Source organism: Macrotis lagotis, chromosome 2, assembly GCF_037893015.1.
Source record: "Macrotis lagotis isolate mMagLag1 chromosome 2, bilby.v1.9.chrom.fasta, whole genome shotgun sequence".
NCBI classification, from domain to species: domain Eukaryota; kingdom Metazoa; phylum Chordata; class Mammalia; order Peramelemorphia; family Peramelidae; genus Macrotis; species Macrotis lagotis.
This window is the reverse complement of record NC_133659.1, coordinates 196,553,115-196,578,001: the sequence shown is the minus strand read 5'-3', so window position 1 is coordinate 196,578,001 and position 24,887 is coordinate 196,553,115. Positions and strand designations below refer to the sequence as shown.

The window sequence follows — 24,887 nt, the reverse complement described above, 5'->3', positions numbered from 1 at the left end:
TGCACACAGTCACAAGTAGGAATTTCTCTGTAGCCTGGTACCTTGGGAGAATGGAAGTATTTGATGAAAGCTCCTTTGAGCATTATCACATTTAGAATTAAGACCCAGGAGGCCTGAATTTCAGAGCTTTGCTTAATCTTGTAACTTTTCCATGACATTGTCCCTAACTCAGGGACAATCCCCAGAAGTACACATAATAATTTTCATTTGCCCAAAATATGATGAAAATCATAAAAAAAGAAAAAGTGAGGGAGGAGAGGAAGAAGGCACTTAAACTTGGATCCTAAGTATTTTTTCAGTATTGAATATAAATCAATGGATTTTCCTTTAACATGTTAGAGCTGGAATGGACCTTAGAGGTCTTATTTTTCCTCATTTTACAAATAGAGAAACTGAGTCAGGGAGAAGGAAACTTTTGTTAAAAGGCATGTAACTAATTGGAGACAGTAAGGACTTGAAATCATGATTTCTGTAACTTAGTATGGTGCTCTTTCTATTATATTATGTCACAAAGTCAACATTTTGGGGCCTAAACAGAAAGGGAAAAAACACCCCAAAACCAAAACTTTATACCACCAGAGACCACAAGGGGGGGTTGAAACCAATAACTTGAACTAGGACTAAAGAGAAAGCAAAGAATGAATGAATGAGAATGAATGAATGAATGAAAAAAATGAATGAATCTGACAAGAACCCCCTAGAAGAGAATCATTAATGCTTCAAAACTGAGGAGAGCTGAAAAACATGACCTAAAAATGTGAGAAGGCTCAATTGTATATAAGTCCCCTCAAATTTGGTTAGATAATTAAACCCTCTGTGTGTGCTGATAGATAGTAGATAGTGAGGAACAAAAGGGGTTCCACCAGAAAAGACAGAGAAAGGGGGAGAAAGGCTGAGATGCAAGTTCTTTATCTTTTAGATGGTAAATTCTTGCCTCTACCTTTATCCCAAATGATTGCTGTAAAGAAGGAAGCAGAGACCAGTGGAAAAGATGTGTGCCATCTCACACACACACACACACACACACACACACACACACACACACACAATACTACACACCCTTAACACATTCACACATATTCATTCAACTTCAAACACACCATAAGCATTCACATCCACATCCCAACTCTCACTTCCTCACAGTGACAAATATGCATAATTCTCCCTTGGTTCCCCTACTCCTTTGCTGGAATTGTGAGCATCATAGGGAATAATGGGAGGTGCTGGAGGACTTCTTCCCTACAACCAAAATGCAGTGAAACAAAACAAAACAAACCAAAACAACTCAAAGAAAAGCTGAGGACATCGACCTCCTTGTTGTTCACTGGCTCCTAGACAAAAACCCAGATAAGCTCCCAGCAGTGTATGGCTTTACCCTCCTCCCATCCCAGTATCCAGGTTTCCTTTCTACTAACCTAAGTTCCCCAGGGGGGCAGTCCTTCTAGGTGTCAGGGAAATTTGCTATTCCTTCAATTGGAAAAGCCATCACCTTTTTTCATGTCTTTGCATAGACTGTCTGCCCCTTCTTCCCTATCCTTTCAAATTCTTAGTTTCTTCCAAGGCTTAACTCCAGTACCACCTCTGGAAAGAGACCTTTCCTTCCCTCCCACCCATCATCTTTCCTCAAATTATCTTGCATTTACCTATTTACACAATTGTTTCCTTCTCGTAAAACTGTAAATCCCTTGAGGTCAAAGTTCTGGTTAACTTTTGTCTTTGTACCAGAAAACCCTAGCACAGTGGCTGGTACATAATGGATAACTTAAAGAATGCTTATTGGGACAGTAAGTGGTTTTGAGGAGCAAACAGTTTAGGTATCAAGATTACTCTATTCCTACTCCCCCAGTCAAAAGATGGAAGATCAAGATATGTTATTTGTCCTGTGGTTCAAAATGTCCTTTGGATGAAGGCTGTTGATCAAATGAGATAATGCCTGTAAAGTTCTTTGTAAACCCTATACTGCTATATAATTATTACTGTGATCAAATCCCATTCCCAGGGCTTACAATATTAAGTAATACAACAATAAATTAAATCATTGATAATATGATAAATAATATAATAAATGATAACAATGATTACAAATATTATTGTCATTGTGTTCTTCTGCCTGGATGATCTTAAGAGATTGGGTAGGAATGAGTTTGATAAAAAAGAGAATGATACTGATAGCTCACATTGATATAAAGCCTCATGGTTAAATTACATACATTATCTCTTTCTCCTCATAAGAACTCTGTTATTAAAGAAGTGATATTGTATATTGCATAGAGTATTGGACATGGGGACAAGCAGACCTGTTTTCAAATCCTGTCTCTGGTATTTACTAGCAGTGTGATCCTGGGTTAAGTCACTTCAGTTTTGTCTAAAATTCAATGATGTCTTTTTTTAAATTTTTTTTTAGATTTTTTTTTTGCAAGGCAATGGGATTAAGTAGCTTTCCCAAGGCCACACAGCTAGGTGATTATTAAGTGTCTGAGGCCAAATTTGAACTCAGGTACTCCTGTCTCCAGGGCCAGTGCTCTATCCACTGCACCACCTAGCCACCCCCCCACTTTTTTAAGTTTGACATTTTTTTAAAAAGAAAGATTTTATTTATTTTGAGTTTTACATTTCCCCCCCATTCTTGCTTCCCTCCCCCCACCCCCACAGAAGGCAGTCTGTTAGTCTTTACATTGTTTCCATGGTATACATTGATCTAAGTTGAATGTGATGAGAGAGAAATCATATCCTTAAGGAAGAAAAATAAAGTATAAGAGGTAGCAAAGTTACATAATAAGATAACAGTTTTTTCCCCTAAATTGAAGGTAGTAGTCTTTGGTCTTTGTTCAAACTCCACAATTCTTTCTCTGAATACAAATGGTATTCTCCTTTGTAGAAAGCCCAGAATTGTCCCTGATTGTTGGACTGATGGAATGAGTGAGTCCATCAAGGTTAATCATCACCCCCATGTTGCTGTTAGGGTATACAGTGTTTTTCTGGTTCTGCTCATCTCACCCAGCATCAGTTCATGTAAATCCCTCCAGGCTTCCCTGAATCCCCTCTTGGTTTCTAATAGAACAATAGTGTTCCATGACATACATATACCACAGTTTGTTAGGTCTGACAATTCAAAACATTTTTTATTTAAGGCAATGTGATTAAGGGATTTGCCAAGGTCACACAGCTAGGCAATTATTAAATGTCTGATATCAGATTTGAACTCAGCTCCTCCTGACTCCAGGGCCAGTGCTCTATCAATGATGTCTTTTTTAAAATTTATTATAACTTGGGGTGTCTAGGTGGTGCAGTGGATAGAGCACTGGCCCTGGAGTCAGGAGTACCTGAGTTCAAATCTGGCCTCAGACACTTAATAATCACCTAGCTGTGTGGCCTTGGGCAAGCCACATAACCCCATTGCCTTGCAAAAATAAATTATCATAACTAGGGGGCATTTAGGTGTCACTGGCCCTGGAGTCAGAAAGACCTAAATTCAAATCTGGCCCCAGACACTTAGTACTTACCTAGTTGTGTGACCTTGGGCAAGTCACTTAACACCATTTTCTTGGAAAAAAACAAAAAAATTCATCATAATTCTAATATCTATGTGGTAGGAGGTTAAATGAAATAATCAATGTAATTTACTTTAAACATTTCACAAACACCCGTTATCATCATCATGGGACAGCTAGGTGGCAGAATGGATAGAGCATGCCGTCTAGAGTCAGGAAGACTGGAGTTCAAGTCAGATCTTAGACACTTACTAGTTGTGGGACCCTGAGCAACTCACTTAACCCTGCATACCTCAGTTTCCTCATCTGTAAACTGGAGAAGGAAATGGCAAATCACCCCAGTATCTTTGTCAAGGACACATTAAATGGGATTACAAATGGAAATGACTGAACAATAAAATCATCATTTATAAAACTTTTGAGAAACTATTATTTTCTCGGTGTGAGAAAACTTTGATCAAAGTGGTGAAATGCCTTGGTCATGGTTACACAGCTAATAAATGAGAGCCAGGACTCAAACCCAGGTCTTTTGATTAAATCTAAGGCTCTTTCCATGACTCCGAAATCTAAAGGTTCAAAAAAAGAATTAAGATGGGAAAGAGACTGTGACCCAGGACCTGGGGCATTATTGATTTGAGGGTTTCCAGGCTGGGATGTCCTCACCAAAACTAGCCAGTGATGGCTGCATGATACCAGAGGAACAGGTAGAGGAGCTGTCCAGGAGCTAAGGCCTGTATTGTTCTCTCCTCTCAAAGAAAAGAGCAAAGAGTAGGTTTTCTCTCCCTAAGCATGACTCCTCTTGAGAGAGTCTCCAGTCCTGGAGGGTTTCTCTTTCTAGGATTTGGACAGGGCACTCACCCTTACCCATCCAGCTCTTTGGAGGCAGCAGAAACAGTGCTAACAGCAGCTATTGGTCCAGTCTGGAAGGCCAAGATGGTTGTTAATTAAAGTGCTGGCACTAGATCCTCACTGCAAAGTTTGAAGCCGTTATTTTCCACTCCAGCGAAGCGGGGAAAATCCGGCTGGGCTCACAGAGACGCCAAGTCGAGCCGGAGGGAACCATCTTTTGGGCTGGGGGCTGGGGGGGCATCAGAATAAGCTTGTCTCTCTTTAGTGGCATATGTTATGCCCCCCCCCCCAATGCCAACCGGGCTGGAAAGGGGAGGGCGGTCAGAGAGGAGGGTTGTCTCTTCCAATAACTCCTGAATGGAGAAGAGAAACACACAGAGAAGGGAACTTGGGGAACAGACCTCAAAGGTTTTAAGAAAGGAGGAGTTTATGAGGGGTCAATTTGGGGCCATGTTGTCTCAACAAGACATAAAATCAGAGTATGATATATCTGAAGGAAGTTTAACTTTAGGAAGTTACTTTATACGGAGGAAGAAACTGAGACTGTGAAGAGAAAGTAGTTTGCCCAAGGTCACACAGCCACTAAGTGGGTGAACAGAGATTTGGGCAACATTGTTTGACTTGAAATCCAGGGGTCTGTCCTGACTGTGCAGCTGCCTCTCCATGTGCTAATTACTATGCAAATTTATATCTAGTGCTTAAGTCAACAGCTCTTCCATTCTTACCCATAAGCCCAAAGCTCCACCTAGCCACAACTAGGTAAAGTCTAATGGGGATTTTGTTCTCCACTTGCGATGGGAAAGGGTCAGTTCTTCCTAAGTCCTGAATAGTGCTTCATTTCTTCATCCACCCTTTCTTCCTAGACTTCACTCTGACATACAGCATCCCCATTATACCGGTATTCTCTGGCAGTTAGTTGGGAGTTGAAGGCAGTCCAAAATGCTCTTCAACTCAAGACTGAGTTAAAAAAAATACCTGCACACATTTGGAAACTTTCCAACCTTGTAACTTAACACCACACCAGCCATGCCTTTAAGGCAGCAATTTGGTCAAGTAGTTCAGAAATTCCCGAGAAGAGCTGGTTCCTGAGTAGAGTGTTTTTCTATCAGGAGGGGACGGATAGAGCGTAGAGTGGAGTTTAGCAACTTCAGACCCTGGTGATTTCTCAGGGACTTACTTTCTATTTCCCGATATGGTTGGAGAGGGCCTCTGGGGAGGGATGGCAGGAGGGAAGGGCACTCACCCTTCAGCCAGAAAAGGAGGCATCGCTTGAAATGGCAGAGCCCCTGTTGGGCAAGATAAATAGAGGGTGGGTGGGGGAAGCACTAGAGCAGTGCAGCTCTGCCTCAAATAATATGACAAATATTTTGATGGAAGGAGACACATCTCAGTTTATGCAACCTAAACACTTTAATGCAATCGAGAAAAGGGGAGCAACCCAAACTTAATAGGAAAAAGGAGCTGAGTGATGAGATGTGGGAGACTGGGGGGGCTGGGAGCAGAAGGGGTAGAGAGTGTGAGATTAACCCCTTAAAAACCAAAGTATTCCCTCTGCATACACTGCAGTCTTGGAAGGGACTATCCCCTGTAGAAATTCTTTTTTTTTTTCAGACCTTGGGCAAACATCAAGTAGGTCGATTTTTTTCCTGGGGTGGGGGAGACATTTCTCCACTGACCGGGGTAGGAATGGGGATTGGTTGTGCCTCATACTGGAGCGGATGCTGGAAGGAGGATGCTGCCTCTGTGACTCTCAAGGGCCAGTCTCCTGACGGCAGATGTGTCTACAAGCCTGGCTGTTAAGTCAGCGGAGCAAGAGACCTCTTCTCGAGGCTCCTTCAGAAACATTCAGTCTGGAATCAAAGCTTTCGACCGGGCGCTGATCAGGCCGGGCGCTCTGGATAAATGCTGGCTTCCCTAGCCGATTAGACCCCAGTAATCCCATCTCGTTTCCATGTCTTCCGCACAGCTAGAGCCCCGGGCTGTAGCCCCTGCCTCTATCCCGTCTATCCCGTCTCCCCCTTCCTTCTTTGCCCTCCCTTTTCTCTGCCCTTTCTTTTCCCAGCTGTCTCATTATCCCTCTTCTGCAAAGGGCGAGAGTCGGTGGAGAACCTCCAAAGCCCGACCCAAATGGAAGCGGATTGATACCAGCATCCTGACGCTTGCCGCCGCTCTCATCCCTCTCTTTGTCCACTTCAGTCCTCACTTTGTTGTGTGTCTGACTCTTTGCTCTCTCTGACTTTCTCTCTCTCTCCCCGCGCCCCCTCCCGTCAAATCAGACGCCCGGAATCTCAGTCCTTTTTTTGTCTCCTTATCTCCACGTCCGTTTCTCCCCTTGGATCGCTCTGCTTTCTGGTCTTTCTGCCTTCTTTCTCGTGGATAAGTCTAGCCCCTTCCCCTCCCCCTTCTTAGTCTCATTTCTCCCTGACTCTCTCTGTCTCTCTGTGTCTCTCACTGTGTCCGTTGGTTTCTTTCCTCTCTCTCTCTCTCTCTCTCTCTCTCTCTCTCTCTCTCTCTCCCTTTCTCTCTCTCTCCTCTCTCCTCTCTCTCTCCCCCCCCCTCTCTCTCTCTCCCCCCCCCTCTCTCTCTCTCTCCCTCTCTCCCCCCCTCTCCTCTCTCTCTCCTCTCCCTCTCTCTCTCTCTCTCCCTCTCTCTCTCTCTCTCTCTCTCCTCTCTCTCCTCTCCCTCTCTCTCTCTCTCTCTCTCCCCCCTCTCTCTCTCTCTCTCCCCCCCCTCCCCGCCAGCTCCCCTCCCGGGAGGCGGGCCCCAGCCTCCGCAGCCCGCTTGAGCCTCGGCCCCGCCCGGTCCTCCGCCTCCCCCGCGGCCGCAGAGTCCGGGGGCGCGGCCGGGGGCGCGGCCGGGGGCGCGGCGGCGGGGGCGGGGCGGGCGCGGGGCGGGGGGGCAGCGGGAGGCGGAGAGCGGGCGGCGGCGCTGCTCAGTCCGGGCGGCGCGGCGGGAGGGAGGCAGGGCGGGAGGAGGGAGCAGGGCTCGGCCGCGCCGCGCGCTCCGCCCGGCCCCATGCCCGGAGCTCCGCAGGCCCGCCCCTGAGCACGGGCGCCCGGCCGGCGCCCCCCCGCCCCGTTGGCACCATTGCCCCGACGGCGCGACCGGGCGGCCCGGCGCTCGCTAGGCTCCGCGCCGGGAGGAAGACGCTGCTGGCGGCCGCAGTGGGAGTGGTGATGCTGCTGGTCCTGGTCGTGCTGATCCCCGTGCTGGTCAGCTCCGGCGGCCCCGACGGCCACTATGAGATGCTGGGCACTTGCCGGATGGTGTGCGACCCCTACCCGGCCCGGGCCCCGGGCGCCACCGCCGCCGCCCGCCCCGACGGGGAGGCCTTGAGCGAGCACGGCGGCGCACCCCCGCCCTCCACCCTGGTGCAGGGACCCCAGGGGAAGCCTGGCAGAACCGGGAAGCCCGGCCCCCCGGGACCTCCGGGGGACCCCGGCCCCCCGGGCCCCGCGGGCCCTCCCGGGGACAAGGGCGAGCCCGGGAAACCGGGCCCCCCCGGGCTTCCGGGCCCCGGGGGCAACGGGGCCATCAGCACGGCCACCTACACCACGGTGCCCCGGGTGGCCTTCTACGCTGGTCTGAAGAATCCCCACGAGGGCTACGAGATCCTCAAGTTCGACGACGTGGTCACCAACCTGGGGAACAACTACGATGCGGCCAGCGGCAAGTTCACGTGCAACATCCCCGGCACCTACTTCTTCACCTACCACGTCCTGATGCGAGGAGGGGATGGCACCAGCATGTGGGCCGACCTCTGCAAGAACGGGCAGGTGGGGACCAGGAGAGGCTGGGGCTGGGGTGCAGTGGGGCCCGGGGCAAGGTCTTGAGAACCGGAAAACTTGAGCACAGGGTCTCCGAGGTAGGTGGGTATCAGGGAATGGAGGTGGGGAGGTGACTGGGAATAGGGAGCTGGGGGGGGCACGGTGTGTAGATTCGGAGTAAGAGCCCGGATTTTAGTCCTCTTTGCCTCTGTGACCTTGGACAAGTCATTTCCCCTTTCAGGATCTCAGTTTCCTTCTCTATATAATAAGTAGGTTGGAGAAGAGGATCTCTCAATTCCCATCTAGAATCCGAAGACCAGGACGACAGGTGGGCACTGAGAATGAGTGGGGAGGACCCAAGGGCTTTAAAGAGAGACCGTTGAGGGGAGAATTAGAGATAGGCAGGGCCAGAGGGTCAGGAGAGCAGGGGTGCTAGGAGGCAGGAAACAGAAGGGATTGTGAGCTGGGATGGGAGGGAACGTTGACAGCCGGTGAAGCAGGTACTAGAATCAAAAGGGCTTAGCATAGCCAGGGCTCACAGATCATTAGACCTCAAATCCCACTCTCCAGGGCCTTCCAATCCTTGGGGGCTTGCTAACTGACCTTCTTTCAAGTAGAATCTGCACCTAACCCTGTCCCTATCTCCCAGGACCTAGTAGGGTAGTCCCTGTGGGAAAAGTTTGCTTCCCAGAGACAGGGCTTGCGGGTGTCTGAGTTGTGCTGCAGTTCCTCTCTCCTCCTTATTTGCTTGGGGGGAAGGGTGGCATCCAAAAATCTGCCCAGGAGAGTCTTTCCCCTTTTGCCTGCCTACTTCCAATCCCCAGGAGCCCATAAACCTGGGATGGCACTTAGAAATGCAGGAAGAAATTGCAACTGTGACTGATTTCTTCACCTTGAGGGAGAAGGAAAGAGGAAGATCAGAAACTCCAAGCTTTTAATGCCATCGCCTACCCCCCCCCCACCAGTTCATTTCATAATTATTCCTTTGACTGAGCCTGGGCCGAAATGTCCCTCATGGCTGTCCACTGATGGTGGGAGGGAGGATGTGTGGTCAAGCTAAGTCCTCAGATTGTGGGAGCAGGAGAAAAGGACTCTCAAGCAACTGAGCAGAAGGGGGAGGGATGACATTGGGACTTTAGTATCAGATTAGTCTTTTTTCTCCAATATCCCTTGTCTTCTCAGACTCTGCCTGCCTGTCTGTCTGCCTGAACATAAGTACAGCTAAAGGTGGAGGGGGTAGAGATTAGGCAAAAGCCATAGTGATGTGTCTGTGTGCCTGTCTCATCCTTTTTTACTGTCCTTTCATCTCTGCCCTCAGTTGCTAAATTGGGCAAGCTAGGCTACCCCAGGTCCTGTAAGGGGTTAGCCTTGATTAGAATGCAATTCTGCTTATTAATCAGCAATAAAAGATTCAGCAATGTCACCTTTCAATGCTGAGCCCCAAGTTTCTCCTTTTTCCCCCAATGAAAGTTTGAATTAAGAGCTTGCAGGGATTGGGATGAAGGGCTGTGGGCTTGGTCTTTCCAAGACAATTGACCAAGACCACCCTTCCCAGGCCCTGCCCCACACTGGGTGACCTGAAGGAAGGTGCCTAATGCCAAAAAATACACTAAAATCACTTCTGGAGCAATAATGACAGCTTACTTCCATCACTAGCTTTACATCCAGGCGAGGAGCACAGTCTGGGCAGAGCCTGGCAAATCAGGGCCCTACTCTTTGGGGATGGGGAGAGGTTCAGGACCAGTGAATGACTCAGGCAAGCAGCCAGTAGGGGAGGAGAAAGTCCCATCATTTCGAGGCACAGACACCTTTTATCTTTGCCTATAACCCCACCCACACTGTCAGTCTCAGACCTTGACACTAGTCCTGACCCACACTTCTCACCCCAGTTAAACTGGCCTTTTGTAACTAATTCATGATATTCATTCTAATCAGGTTTGGGTGGGTGGGTGGGAAATAAATGGACTGTGCCCCAAGTCAGTATGCTCTCCATCTTTCAGAACAATTCAGAATGTGGGCACCTAGGACTAGCCCCTAGGGAAGATTTAGAAGAAGGAAAGGAAAGGGGGAAAGGAAAAGGAATAGGAGGAGAGAGGGATAGGGGGCAGAGACTGAGAGAGGGGAAAAAGAGAGGAACTGGGGAGGGGCAGATTTAAGACAGCCAAAGTTGTTGCCTGAGAAGCGGAATTCTTTCCATTCAGCCCCCCCCCCCATTCTCTCCCCTAAAGCTAGAGAGAAAGGGCTTCAATCATTCTCCAGGAGCTGGTCTCTCCTGAGTCTTCATTCTCTTCTGCTGGGAGTGTATTCTGGATACTCTGGGCAGGCTATTCATTTCTGCTACTGACTGCTTCTCATATCTCTGACGTCCAGCCTGTGCTTTTTGCTTGCTATACATGGATGCTCCCATCTCCCTGATCACCACCCCATCTCCCTGACCACCACCCCATATCCCAGGACTATTTCAAAGGAAGGGATGGATAGGTCCTTAGATACTGGGGGAGTCATAGACACCCAGACTGGGTCCTTGGTGGGGGGATGGGGGTAGAGTAAAGGGAAGGAGGGAGTATAGTGTTGGCTCTGACCCAGTCATATATTAGGCAATGCAGTTACAAAATAGAGGGTATTTCCACCACTACAAATTTATAGGTCATTTATAGGAGTTAAAGAGAAGGGTCTTAAAATCTTAGAGTATATAATGGGGTATGGAGGTCTATTGGGTATGGAGCATAAAAAGGAATTAGGCATCTGTAATCAGTATTAGTTACTAAAAGAAGAGGGATTCTGGTCCTAATTCTATCACTGTGTGACCTTGGACAGGTTTCTTCTCCTCTCTGGGCCTCAGTTTCCTCTTCTGAATAAGGAATGAGTTGGAATAGATGATCTCTAAGGTCCCTTTCAGTCTGGGAATTCTGCAATACTGATTTTGGAAGATTTTTTTAATAGGGAAAAGGGAAGAATTTTAAAATGTGCTTTAAAGAGGAGACTGAGGCAAGGCAATATAAAAATTGAGGAAGTCAATATTAAAAAAAAGCCCACTTCTTTCCTTCTAGTGGGTTCAGGAGTGTATGTTTTACCCCTAAAGCTAAGGGAAGATTCAGTCATGACTAGTTATGAGAGGTGAACTATGTCAGAGCCCTGGACCCAAAATCCATTTGAATAGTGGTGCTGGAGGGAAGGCAGTCCCAATATCTCTCCAAAGCAAGTGAAATACATTTACCCTGTAGTAAGATTATGTTGGAGTAGAAGACTTAGGAAAGGTTGCTTGAGAAACCATCTACAGATCTAGACCCTTAGTAGTATCTGTTTAATGAAGGGACAAAATGTCCAATCAAGAGTCAAGATACTTGAAGCAGTTTATCAGTGGCTGGTTTCTTTAAAGTAGCTATTCAAGTCTAGGGCAGGTCAACCCCAAATAAACCTGCTGACTAAAGAGATTTCAATAAATGTATAAATGTATAAACTCAAAAATTCCTGCAAGAAATAAGATTAGGTTGAGAATCAATTTCCAGCTTTCAACTGACCCGGTAACATTGTGTCACCTTTTTCTGGGCTTATTCCATAACTTTAAGCTTTCATCTGAGACCTAGAATAAGAAGGGATTTTAAAGTCAATCTAGCCCAATCTCTCATTTTATAGGGAGATTAATTGACTTGCCTAAAGTCAAAAAATTTCAGAGAAATTGTTTGAACCCAGATCTTTTTACTCCAGAATTCTTTATGCACTGCCTCCTGTTTTTTAGTTTGTTTTACAGGGAACTGGTCAAAAGGAGGTGATCCCATTCCTGCTAGAAATAAGGTCAGTTGGGCAGTTGCTGAAAATTCCCTATTATTTTTCTCCATGGGAATCATCAGATCTCAGATTTGGAGGTCATCTAGCCCAACCCTCCAGGAAAGGGCAGCATGAACTTGAGGTCAGGAACACAGGAGTTCAAATCCCACATCATATACTTATATCCTACTTAAATCAAATATAAGTAGCTTTGTAACCCTGGGCAACTCACTTAAACCTCTTATCTGCAAAATGGGTATTGTTGTAAGGATCAGATATGATAGTAAACTTTGTAAAGCTTAAAGTTTTATGGAATTGCAAGTTTCTGTTATATTCTCTACAATATTACCACAAGTGGTTGTTCAACCTTCACTTGACTACCAGACATCAAGTATATGATTGTCTTCTATTCCCTTTCCTGATCTTCCTCATCATATCATTTGGTAAACTCAAATCCCTTTTTTTCCTTTTTGTCTTTGGTGTTATTGAGGTTCAGTTCCCTGTCCTAAAGACTAGAAATGGCATGATCTTGATACTTGGTTAGACAATCAGGATAATTTCAGGTACAACCACGGTAATTAATAAATAATTATCATAATATTTCTAGATGTCTGTCATATCACCAGGAGATTGCTAATGCAAGGTTATTACATCATTCATTCAGCAAATATTAAAATGGATTTGGTTATTAAAAATAAACTGTCTTAATGAGTTAATGCCAGATTAATCTGAGTAATGAAAATGAATATCAGTAATATATTAGCAGAGGTACCAAAATGCACACATAATAATAATAATAATAAATGATACTAAGAACAGGGAGAGAACACCAAAAGTTAACTACTTTTTTCTCTGGGATGCTCAGAATTTCAAAACCCTTCCCCAAACCTAACCCCCACCATGCCCCCAAAATCTTTATTTATCATATCGAAAATCTAAGTTGAAAGTATCAAGGGTGAAAACAGAATCTTCTTACCCATCTCCCAGATGAAGAAACTGAGTCTTTCCACCCTTTTTCTAATCCTCCCTTGCAACCAGCTGGAGAATGATTGTGAATCCAACCAGAAGCTTTTTACAGCCTGGAATGTGTTAGAGAAAAATAGACCAAAATTTGGGTGTTCTCATATTAAATTAATGGCATGCAAGTATTTGCAAATCCACTCCACCGTTGACCTGTACTGATTCTTTGGGCCTATAGGAGGCAGTCAGTTTTCTAGCAGTACTCTGCCCCTTAAATGACTACTTTAAGGATCATAAATTGGAGGGAGAGTAGATTGGGAAGAATTATGGAAAGGAACAGATCAGGAGAGGCCTATTTTTCTCCCTTAATTGATCACAAATATTTCTAGGGTTATAGGTAGGAATAGTGAACTAAATGCCTCTCTTATATCTGAAATTTTCTTATTTCTTTTTACATTCTGGAATGACCCTTGTTCCTAGGATTCAGAGTCAGGGTGACCCCCCAACTGTTCTAGGAAAAGGTAGGGTAGGGGACACTTATCTTTCCCCAAGGCCACAGCTAGAATTCACAATACTTACAACTCAGAAACTCAAAAGGACATTTCCATGAGAGGGATTGCAGACAGGGAAGAGAGTGAGGGCAACCCTTCAGAATGGGATGAGTGAGGTAATGGTTACTCTTCCCTTTGTCACACCAGCAGGTGAGGGTCAGGGAGCTTCAGATGCAAGATTTTCCCCAAAGTCTTGTTTTGGTTTTAAGTTTAATATCTTTATACACTGCTTCCTATATGTCAGCTTCCTTTCTAGGGATCTGATCAAAAGGAGGTGACCTCAGCCCTATTACAGAAAAATTGAGGGTAGTTAAAACAGTTATTGCAAATTCTCCATTCTGTCTCTCTGTAAAAATCATAGAGTCTCAGAATAGGAAGGGATGTCAGAGGCCATTTAGCCCAATCCTACATAAATAGATATTAAAGCTTTACTAGTTTAAACCTATGCCAAGACTTTGGGGATATCCTGTATTCTCTCATTTGTTCCTCAGAGAAGGTATGACATATATTTTCCCCATTTTACAGATGAAACAACTTGCCCACAGTCAAATATCTCTAGTGAGTAACACAGCTGGGACTCCAACCCAGGTTTGGTTGATTCCAAGTTCAATATTCTTTCCATTTCTTATAGTTACCTTCAGAAAACAAAGTACCCAGCAGACACATGATCCTGAGATTTAAAGTCTCAAGATGAACCAGAGAGAGAAAATATACTGACATTTCCATTCCCTGCCCTGAGCTGCTGATGCCTCATTCCCTTTTGTTGTCTCTTCCCTTCTAACCCTGAAAGGAAGGAGACAACTCCAAAGAGAATCTTATAGGGAAGAAACCATGTGATCATATCCCTGACCATGAGTTAGGTAGGGCCTGCAAACTGAACCCTTCCAGAGGCTTCCTTTTAAGTTGGATATGGAGGAAATTCTTCATTGTCATTCTTCAAATACAAGGTGTCCCTAAGTCTTAATATAGTTTTTAATCTTGTTTGAAACTAGCATCTCCAATTACCCTGCAAAGTGAAAGAAGAAGAAGAAGACTGTATCTGAACCCAAAATGCAACAAAAAGTAGATTGTGGATTATTTGGGGAGTGAAAAGACTCCCTTACCAGAATTGCCTTTTATATATATATAGTTGGAAAGATCATTGAACTGGTGAGTCAGAAAAACTGAGTCCTAGTTCCTATCACCAACTATCATGTAGAATTTAGATGTATTATTATAAACTTGGAATCTCAGTTTCCTTGTCTATAAAATAGAAATAATAATACTCTATCACTTCATAGTTGATTGTGAAAATCAGATGAGCTTCAATGATGGTAAAATCCCTTAGATGACTATTATACTCTCTAAATATGTTTTATTTATATGTATATATGGAAGAAATTGTTATTATGGAATGGGATAATTGATTAGGAAAGTAATAAAAATGACTCTTCAGCTATAAAACAAAATGTAATACCAGTTCCCCCTTCAGTCATTTGGGGTAAGGGGAGGGGAGAGGAAGAGAAGAATTTTAAGTTTTTCTGATTCCCTCCTCCTTCCCTATAGTAATTAGTATCTGAGGATAAAACAAAATACAACAGAGCTAAAGAGGGCCTAGAGATGAACTGGTTTAAGGTTCTCTGTAAAAGGGATGGGGGGATAAATCTGTCTACAAGTCCCCTCTTCTTCTGCACCACTCCCCACCTACTCTCTTTGGCAAACCAAAGAGGAAGATTCCATCTTAACTCCAAAGAGCAATAGACTATGTATGGCTTGTTTGTTTCTTTTGGTGGGGATGAGTTCACCTTATTTTCCTTCAATTGTTTCCCTCTGATCAAGTAAATGAAAAACCATTGGAGGGGAAAGAAGGGACCATGGTAATGTTCTGTCCCTCTGTCTTCCAAGAGGTGCAACCCTTCTCTACAACAGCACTAATTAAAAGAATTGTGACATTCATTCCCCTAATTTCTCTCCCCCATTCTCTGTCCCTCTTTCTCTCTCTCCCTGTCTTCCATTCCTTCCCCCTCTGCCTTTTTTCTTTCCTCACTTTCTTCTATTATTGCCCGCACTCCCCACCTCATCCTCTCTCCCTCTCCTCTGTGTCTGTCTCTAACCCTCTGCCCCTTTCCTCCTCCCTGTTCTCCTTTCCCGGTTCCCCTGCACCCCCTGCCTCCCGTTCCTCTCCCTCCTCCGCCCGGCACTCAGGTCCGGGCCAGCGCCATCGCCCAGGACGCTGACCAGAACTATGACTATGCCAGCAACAGCGTGATTCTGCACCTGGATGCTGGGGACGAGGTCTTCATCAAGCTAGACGGCGGCAAGGCGCACGGCGGCAACAGTAACAAATACAGCACTTTCTCCGGCTTCATCATCTATTCCGACTGAGTCCCGGCAAAGCGGGGCGGGGGGCAGGGCTTCTCTTCCTCCCTCGCCTCTCCCCAACACCCTCCCACCCACCACACCCTAGGGGCAACCTCCGAGCTACCCTCTCACTGCGACCCGGCGGGAGGAGAGGAGGAATGTCCCCGATCTCCTCTTGTCCCCTCCCTACCCCCCACCTCCCCTGCCAGACCCCGAAAGGAAAGAAGGGGCTGGGGGTGGAGGACGGAGGCAGCCTGAGTCTGCTGTAACACCTGTGACTTTAGGAGCAAGACTAGGGCCCCGGGATAGCTCTAGTTCCCAGACCACCCCTTTGGTCTCGGGGCTAAAAAGACCTCCACCCCTTCCGCACTGTATATTATGTATAATAGGACTGTAATATGGTCTCAGAGTGCCGCGTCCCCCTCCCAATTCTCCCAATCCAGGGGGAAGGCTAGGGAGGAGAAATGATCAGAAGGTGAGCTTCTTTTCCACAGGGGCTCCTCCCTCTCCCTGCCTCTCATCCCGGGAAGGTCAAGGTTGGAAATGTCCCGGGGAGCCTTCCTCATTCCCCCATTCTTTTGGCCCCAGCGATACCCAAAGCCCCTGGCCCGGCTCCGCCGCGCCCCATCTGACCAAAGCTATAATAAAAACACCACTCGTCCATCCCGTTGACTCCTCCTCCCGTCCGCCAGAGATGGGGAGACTGAGTGAGAGCAGGGTGGGAGAGGGGCGCGGCGTGGCCCTGATCCTGAGCCTTGAGAGATGGAAAACAGGTGACGGTGAGAAGGCCTGCCTCCCGAGAAACAAGTGAATTCCATATTTATGGAAGGAAACGTTTGGACCAGACGATTTCTTCCGGCACTGATCTTCGATGGTTCAAACGCTCTGGGCTTTGGACATCAGTTTCTATTGGCTAACCCTGTCCTTGAGCCCCGAGATACTGAGAAAAGCACTCTACTTACTTTCATTTACCCTGGCAGGGTTTTTTAGCGGTCATCTTGTCCATTCTCTGCCTTTAGACCAGACTAAACCCATACAGATGAATTGACTTTCAGGGAACCTTGCAGGGGTACTGTTTTTTCCCATTAAAGCAAAGTGAAATGTGAGATATCGAGAGCAAAGAATTTACATAGGGGAAATTTCAAAGGGAGAGAGGGGTGTGGAAGACAGTTCTGCTCCCAAAAGATTATTTCAATTACCAAGTCCAAGATAGAACATTGGACCATCCAGATCCAACTCCACCTACAGCAGTCTAATCTCAGCAAGGCAGAGGAGAAAAACAATCTGATGGTCAATGCTTTTGTCTTTGCTCATCATTCCTTTAAAGAAATTATTGATGCCCAATGACTTCTTTATCACATTCATTTCCAGATCTATTCCTCACTCCTTCTCTACCCACTCTTTCAGGAATGCATACATACACACACACATACATACATACATACATTTATGTTGCCAAAATACCTCACCAGAATCCTGCCTCTCTCCCACTTTTGAAATGAGAGAAGACTAGTGTATAGACTTTTCTAAGCCCAAGCTTGATTATTCACACAGCATTCAGTTTCATTCTCTCTTTTTTTTTTTTTTTGAGGTTTTTGCAAGGCAATGGGGTTAAGTGGCTTGCTCAAGACCACACAGCTAGGTAATTATTAAGTGTCTGAGGTCAAATTTGAACTCAGGTCCTCCTGACTCCAGGGCTGGTGCTCTATCCACTGCACCACCTAGCTGCCACAACATTCAGTTTCATATAAATGCTTATCTGCATTCTTAATATTCCTTGTTTCTTTCACACATCATAATTTGTTTAGTTATTCCCTAATCAATGGATGTTTATTTTTTTTTCAGCACTATGAAGTGCTGCAATTAATATTTTACTATATATGGGACCTTTCTTTCTACTTAGTATAGCCTTTAGATATATGCCTAGGAGGGGAAAATCTCTGGGTCAAAAGGTATGGACAGTTCACTTACTTTCTGAGAACTCCAAATTACTTTCTAGAGTGTTTGGACCAATTCTTAGTTCCACCAGGAGTGTATTAGTGTACCTTTCTTTCTATAAGCCCTCTAATATTGACTGTTGTCATCTTTTGTCATCTTTCACAATTTTCTAAGTGTGAGGTGAAGCCTCAGGGTTATTTTAGATTAGTATTTTCCTTATTTGGCTCAATCAGTCAGATGTTAATAGTTTACAATTCATCTTTTGAGACCTGTTTATAAATATTTTGACCACTTTTCTATTGATGAATGGTTCATGGTCATTTATATATTTCTGTTAATTCCTTATCTATCTTGCATAACAGACTCTCAACAGAGATATTTGATGAAAAGATTTTTTTTTCTCCCAATTGACAGTTTCCCTTCCTATCCTACATGCATTGATTTTGTTCTTCAAAACCTATTGGTCTTGTTTCATAAAGCCTATCAGGAGACAAAACCAACTAAATTCAGTGTCACAGGTTTTGAGTTTAGTTGAAAATTAAAAGAACAAGAACAAGAGATAGTTGAATCCAACTTAACTGAAGAAAGAAAGAAGGAGAAAGAAGTGGAGGAGTGAGAAAAGTAAGATGCAGGAGTAGGGAAGGGTTCCAATGCTGGAAGTTCTAGTTTAGTAATCTGGGGAGATTGGTACCTCCAAGATAGAGTCCATTTTTATCAAGATCACAATCTATTCCAAGAAGATATGTCATTTCCAGGTCTAAAATGAAGCATAAATATACCCAATTCTCATTTATCCACCCTAAAAACAAAAGGAAGTATGAATTTAAAAAACAACAAGATGGGGCAGCTAGGTGGCGCAGTGGATAAAGCACCGGCCCTGGAGTCAAGAGTACCTGGGTTCAAATCCAGTCCCAAACAATAATTACCTAGCTGTGTGGCCTTGGGCAAGCCACTTAACCCCATTTGCCTTGCAAAAACCTAAAAAAAATAAAAATAAAAAAACAAAGTAATGCAGAATTTAGTTTTATTTGCCAATGGAGAGCATTAATTATTTTTTCATTTATGGATTTCTTTCTAAATTTTTTTTGGTTCAGGCTAATACTAAAATGAATTTGCATTCCCTAAGTACACACTCAAAGAATGGGAATTAAGAGAGGCCATTAGAATTTGCCATGGATAACTCAAACTTCAGGGGGGGTCTCCTTTTTGGGGTCAGGAAAGCCACTTCACTCTGTGTAGATACCCAAAACTAGCTTCCTCAAAAAATCATTGTTTGTGATGAAATTATGGCTACCCTAGACCTGGGCATTCAGTCTTACAGCAGGCAGAAGTTCTGTGGATGCCTTTGATAGAGCTGCTCTAGGTAAAACTGCATTTAGCAGCCAGAGGGCAGCCAGAGTATGGGGAGAAATACCATATTTGAAGTCAAAGGACCTGGAATCTAATTTTGGCTCTAACATCAGCTGTATGACCTTAGGCAAGTCATTTAATTTCCCTTCAGGTCTTAATTTCCCTACTAGTAAGATAAGGCAATTTGACTAAATGATTTTTAGGGGCCTTTCCAACTCTAAATCCTATGTCCTTTCTTCTTCATTCTACCTTTTTTCCTTGGGAAGAGTAGGAACTGGTATTATAGCAGATATCACCACTGTTTAAGTCCCATGAAAGGGGAAAACACAACTTCACTGTCACTATGCCTAATAATAATAATAATAATAATAACAGCAGCAATAAGCTGGCATTTATAAATATTATGTTATATTCTTACATTAACCCTGGAAGGTAGGTGCTAATATTATTTCCACTTTATAGTGGAATGGCTAGGTTAAATGATTTGTCCAAGGTCACACAGTGTCTGAGACTGGATTTGAACCCAGATTTTCCTTACTCCGGCCTACATCCCCATCCTGGAGCACCCATACGCTATGGCCCCATCTAGATACCATCTTAAAAATGTATTTCTAATCTTCCAAACCCATGTTAAAGTTGTTGTCTTTTGTTTTTATGGTCTGTCCCTTTTCTCCTCTAGAGAATCATATCACATTGCAGATGTAAGATACACTAATTCTTTAAAGCCCTTCTCATTATATTGGTATATACTTCTCTACTTCAACACCGCCAATAATTGAGATTTGATTATGTTTATACCCTATAATATTCTCTTATTTGTCATTTCCTAAGGCCTTGGATAGAAAGCAGGGAATTCACCCCTGCCCTGTAGCTTTTGTTTTTAAAATTTCCCTTCTGCATTGTCTAGCCTGTCTGATTCTCTCTAATCCTACCAGACCCTGAAGATCCCAGATCTCCAGAAGTATTAAAGTCTTCACTTGTCCTTATCATCCCCCCAGAGGAGATGTTCTCTCCACCCTACCCCTAGCACTATCTCACTCTTGAGTCTTTTAGCTAACTTGGCTGAGGAAGAGGATGTGAACTCATAACTGGAACAGCAATACTTTCAAGAGTTCCCTCTAGGCAAAAGATAGAATATATCTTGTACCAGTGAACTTGGAACAGTCTTCACTATCCTCTATAAAAACGACAGAGTTAGATTCAATGAACTCTAAGGTCCTTTCCAGCTATAAAACTATGATTCCCCTGAGCATCCCACTCTCAGGTTCACTCTATGAAATAGATATACATGAAGTTTAGATATTGTTCATGTTTAGGTTTTCCCCAAGTGTGAGTAGCAGAGAATGGGACTGCCTTTATTTCAACTCACAGAAAATATGTAAAGAGATAAAACTTATAGGGGCCTATCACCTAATAGGAAAGAAGGAAACACACATTTATTATAGGCTAATGTGTCCTAGAAACTGTGTTAAGCACCTTAGAAATATTATCTCATTTGATCCTTACAACAACCCTGGGAGGTATGGGCTACTATTATTACCATTTTATAGCTGAAGAAACTGAGACAACAGAGGTTAAATGACTTGCCTAGGGTCACATAGCTAGTAAGAGTTTGAAGTCACATTTGAATTCAGGTCTACCTGACTCCAGATCCAACACTCTATCCACTGTACCACCTAGCTGCCTCTAGAAAAGCAAAAAGCATTCAAATAAGCTCCATTTGAGGGAAGAGGATTCCCATCTCTTCATTACACCTGTCTTACATTCCCCATTCTTTCAAGGAATATGTCCTTGGGGCTGATGCTAAGGTGAAAGAATGTCATTTAGAGAATTTCTCTTTCCTGGAGTTCTACACAATCTCCCTAAGACTAATGATATCACCCTGTGGTTGAAATCTCCCTTAGGAAGTTAAATATAATTCAGAGTTTGCCAAACAAACAAGCCCCTTCTCATCAAACCTTCAGGGTTCAAATCACTCACGGTGTTGTTCTCCAAGAAGGATGCCACATAGGAACCAAGTGAATTATACTTGCAAACTCAGGAACACTAAAACTTGGGACTACTACAAGGCAACCAAAAAGTTAATGGTACCCAGGAAATCTCCCTTCTCTGAGTAGAAACCTAGGTTCTGAGACCACATTGCCTATAAAACCAGAGGTCAAAGTTCAATGACAGCCTTTGAGCAGGTTCAAGCCATGTGCTTCTGCCAGAAATCACCATTACTGTTTCTGGAAGAGTGGCAAAAAAAGGTAGAATAAGATGAATAGGAAAAAGTAAAAGACTTTGTGTGTGTGTGTGTGTGTGTGTGTGTGTGTGTGTGTGTGTGTGTGTATTAAACAGAGAAACAGAGAAGAGAGGGTGAGAAGGAGAGAGGGAGACAGACAGAGTTGAGAGAAGAGAGAAAGAGGAGAGATGGGGGGGAGAGAAAGAGAGAAGAGATACACACAGAGTGTACTTTTACAAGAAAGAGTCAGCTTACTTTTTATAGGACAAAAGGAAAGGTGACTTTTCCTAGATCAGCCAGTCATAAGGAGCTCCCTATATCATATCACTTGCCTCCCCCCAAATGGCTTTTCCCCTATAATTTCAGCAGTTTGACTGCGATTCAAATTTGACCAGGGACTGTCCTGATCTACTTCCTTTACACAGGATTACTTGCAAAGGGAAAGAGCCCTAACAAGTCAGGGGAATCAGGAAAGGCTTCTATGGAAGTCTAGTGGCACCCAGATTGAGCCATGAAGGAGACTAGGAATCATGAGAGGCAGAGAGGATGATGGAGGGCATTTTGGGATTGAGGGATAATGTGCAAAGACACAGAGTGGGGAAACAACTCATAAACCAGTTTGGCTGAAAAGTAGAAAATAGGAAGGAGAGTAACATGCTGTCAGAATTATAAAGTAGACTTGAGACAGATTGTAAAGTTTTTTATAAGGAAGGAAGGAAGGAATGGTTAACATCAACCTTGAGGCTATTCAGCCATCTCTCCTTGCCTAAACACAGTTCTCACCCATTCTAACCCTAGTAGGAGAAATTGGGTTTATTTATAAGCATGTGTCCATGACACACTGGCCTTGAGCACAGCTAGTAAATGCCCAAAAGAAAAAGACTATCTGCATACTGGAAGGAAATTGTGGATTGAATGTGGTTAAGGGAGGTTGGCCTCTGGCTTCTATTCTAGTTAAAAAGGGACTTCCTTTTTCCATTTCTCCCATTATCCCTTTGCAAATCTTCCTAGGGGAAAAGTGGAAATATTGACTCTAAAATGCTTAGCAATCATCATCCAGCCATTCTTTTTTTTTTTTTTTTTTTTTAGGTTTTTGCAAGGCAATGGGGTTAAGTGGCTTGCCCGAGGTCACACAGCTAGGTAATTAAGTGTATGAAGTCAGATTTGAACTCAGGTGCTTCTGACTCCAGGGCCAGCGCTCTATCCACTTCGCTACCCAGCCGCTTCCCCATCCAGCCATTCTTAATAGTGCCACAGAAAAACTTCCCTCTTTGGATTGGTGACTTTCTTTCCCTGAAAACTCAGGAGTCCTGACCACAATGCTTTTCATTCTCTCCTCTAACTGGCCATCTACTCCTCAAACAGCCTGCCTCCTATAGTTCTAGAATCCTGAACCATTATCAAATCAATCATTCTTGAATGGGGAGTGGTCAAGCTTAGCTCCCATTCACCAGCTGTGCAACTTCTGGTCCAAAGTGCCCCTTTTTGCTCATGATTCCCTTATATGTCATTTCTCTCTTAGAACAGAAGCTCCTTGAGGACAGAAATTATCTTTGCTTAGGTATTGTATTCCCAGCTCTTAGCAACATATTTGGCACACGGCAAGTGCTTGATAAATTCTCTTTTAAAAATTTTATTTATGACAATGGGATTAAGTGATTTGCCCAAGGTAATTAATTGCCCATGTCAGTTATTAAGTGTCTGAGGCTGGTTTTGAATTGAGATCCTCCCGACTCCAGGGCCAGTGCTCTGTCCACTGCACAACCTAGCTGCCCAATAAAAGCTTTTCTATTCATTCATTCACTTTATCTGGGAGATAGCACTGAGGTGTGGATTATAACCCCCATGGATAGACTTGACCAGTTCCTGTACTGGAGGACTTTGAGTGACTTTCCTTCTCTGACTTTCTATACTGCCATCCCCACATCATCACTACCCTCCAACTGTGACCATTTAATAAAATTAGGTTAATACTTGCTCATTCCCTGTGGGGTCTGGAGATTGAAATCTGCGGGTCCCCACTAACCCAATAAAACCCCTGTCAGGTCAGGATGGAGCTGAAGCCTCAGTGGAAATAGTGATTAGATGAGTAGACTTGCTTTCCCCACTCCCAATCGCCCCACTGTAGCCCCCACTTCTTCTCTAATGACCACCAATGGCCTAAAATTACCCTGCTACCCCACCATGGGCTGCTCAGGTGAGAGGTGGATAAACTACTTATGAGTACCACAGGCTTCCCTAGCTTAATTAGAAAAGATAAAGGAAACCTCTCTTTGCATGGGTAAGGTGTTTGCTTTACTGTTTCTCAGAACTTCTCTGACTCTGTGGTCTTTTTTCATCCTGATACCACCCCTGATGCTTGTAGAGATGAAGCCATTTGTCCAGGGTTGCTAAGGCAGAGGTAGGTCCAAAAAGACTCCCTCCAAGTCTCATACTTTTTCCCTTTAAACCACACAGCTCAGTAGCTGCCTAGGGAAAGGAAAAGGAAGTCCAGTAATGCCCTCTGATCCTATAACTCACAAGATTATCAAAGTACAAGTTCCTGTGAAGTTCCTATTATGTGATAGGTACTAGGGATAAGAATACAATGAATGAAAACAATTCCTGTTCATAATGAGCCCCATTCTAGTGACCCTTGGCTCTAGAGCTGAGAGGAACCTCAGAGATCCGGTTCTCCAACCTCCTCATTTTACAGATCAGGTGATTGAGGTCCATCAAGTTCAAGTGACTTGCCCAAGGTAATAGTAGACATCAGAGACAGGACTCAAGCCCAAGGCCTTTGACTTCAGAAATACTCCTCTTTTTCATTGCTGCACACTACTTCCAGGATTGTCTCCCATCAGATTGGTAACTCCTTAAAGCCAGGGAATCTATTTGCCCTATCACCCTGGGAATATCGTTTAAGGTAGTGCCTATATATCCCCCAAACACACTGATAGCTTCCTAAGGGCAAGGACTGTGGGCTTCTCAGAGGACTAGGGGCTATCTCAAACATGGGTCCCTAGAAATAGAGACAGGAATGACTGAACAAGTTAGGGTATATGAATGTTATAGAGTACTATTTTTCTATAAGAAATCATTTGTAGCTGTACTTTAAAGCAGGATAGAAAGAATTGCATGGACTGATGCTGAGTGAAGGGAGTAGAACCAAGAGAACACTGTACTCATTAACATTGTGAAATAATCAACTATGATGAATGCTCCTCTCAGCAGTTCAGAGATTAAGGACACCCCTGAGAGATCTACAATGGACAATGCCTTCACATCCAGAAAAAAATAACACAAATGTTAACTTTTTAAAAACTTCTCCTATGTTTTTTCCTTCCTATCTCATGGTTTTCTTTCTTTCCCCTTAGTTATAATTCCTCATGTACAAAATGACCAATATGTAAATATATTAAACACAAATGTACATGTACAACTTATACCAAATTGTTCGCCACCATCAGGAAGGGAGGGTGGTAGAAAAATGTATAACTCATAAATCTGTAAATGTATGAATGTTGAAAAATTACCATAGCATATAACTGGAAAAATAAATTAAATTTCAATTAAAAAGAAAAAAAGAAATAGACTCACAAGAGTAGTTTGAACATGGGGAGGTAGAGGTGGGAAGTGGTATGGATAGACTGAAAGACTGATCTATGCT

At 44.1% G+C, this 24,887-nt stretch overlaps 1 protein-coding gene across 1 annotated transcript; it reads left to right on the top strand.

Moving 5' to 3' along the window:
- The first annotated feature begins 7,457 nt into the window (after nt 1-7,457).
- Nucleotides 7,458-15,819, top strand: C1QL1 (complement C1q like 1). Its single transcript, XM_074220603.1, has 2 exons — nt 7,458-8,116; nt 15,571-15,819. Exons 1-2 carry the CDS (start codon nt 7,517-7,519, stop codon nt 15,748-15,750), a joined length of 780 nt encoding a protein of 259 aa, XP_074076704.1. The 5' UTR covers nt 7,458-7,516; the 3' UTR covers nt 15,751-15,819.
- The last annotated feature ends 9,068 nt before the right edge of the window (nt 15,820-24,887 follow it).

Excerpts from the sequence above, each read along its gene's own strand:
- C1QL1 (XM_074220603.1), top strand. The coding sequence starts at position 7,517 with ATGCTGCTGGTCCTGGTCGTGCTGATCCCCGTGCTGGTCAGCTCCGGC. Across the intron at positions 8,117-15,570 it reads ACCTCTGCAAGAACGGGCAG|GTCCGGGCCAGCGCCATCGC; the intron begins GTGGGGACCAGG and ends CCCGGCACTCAG.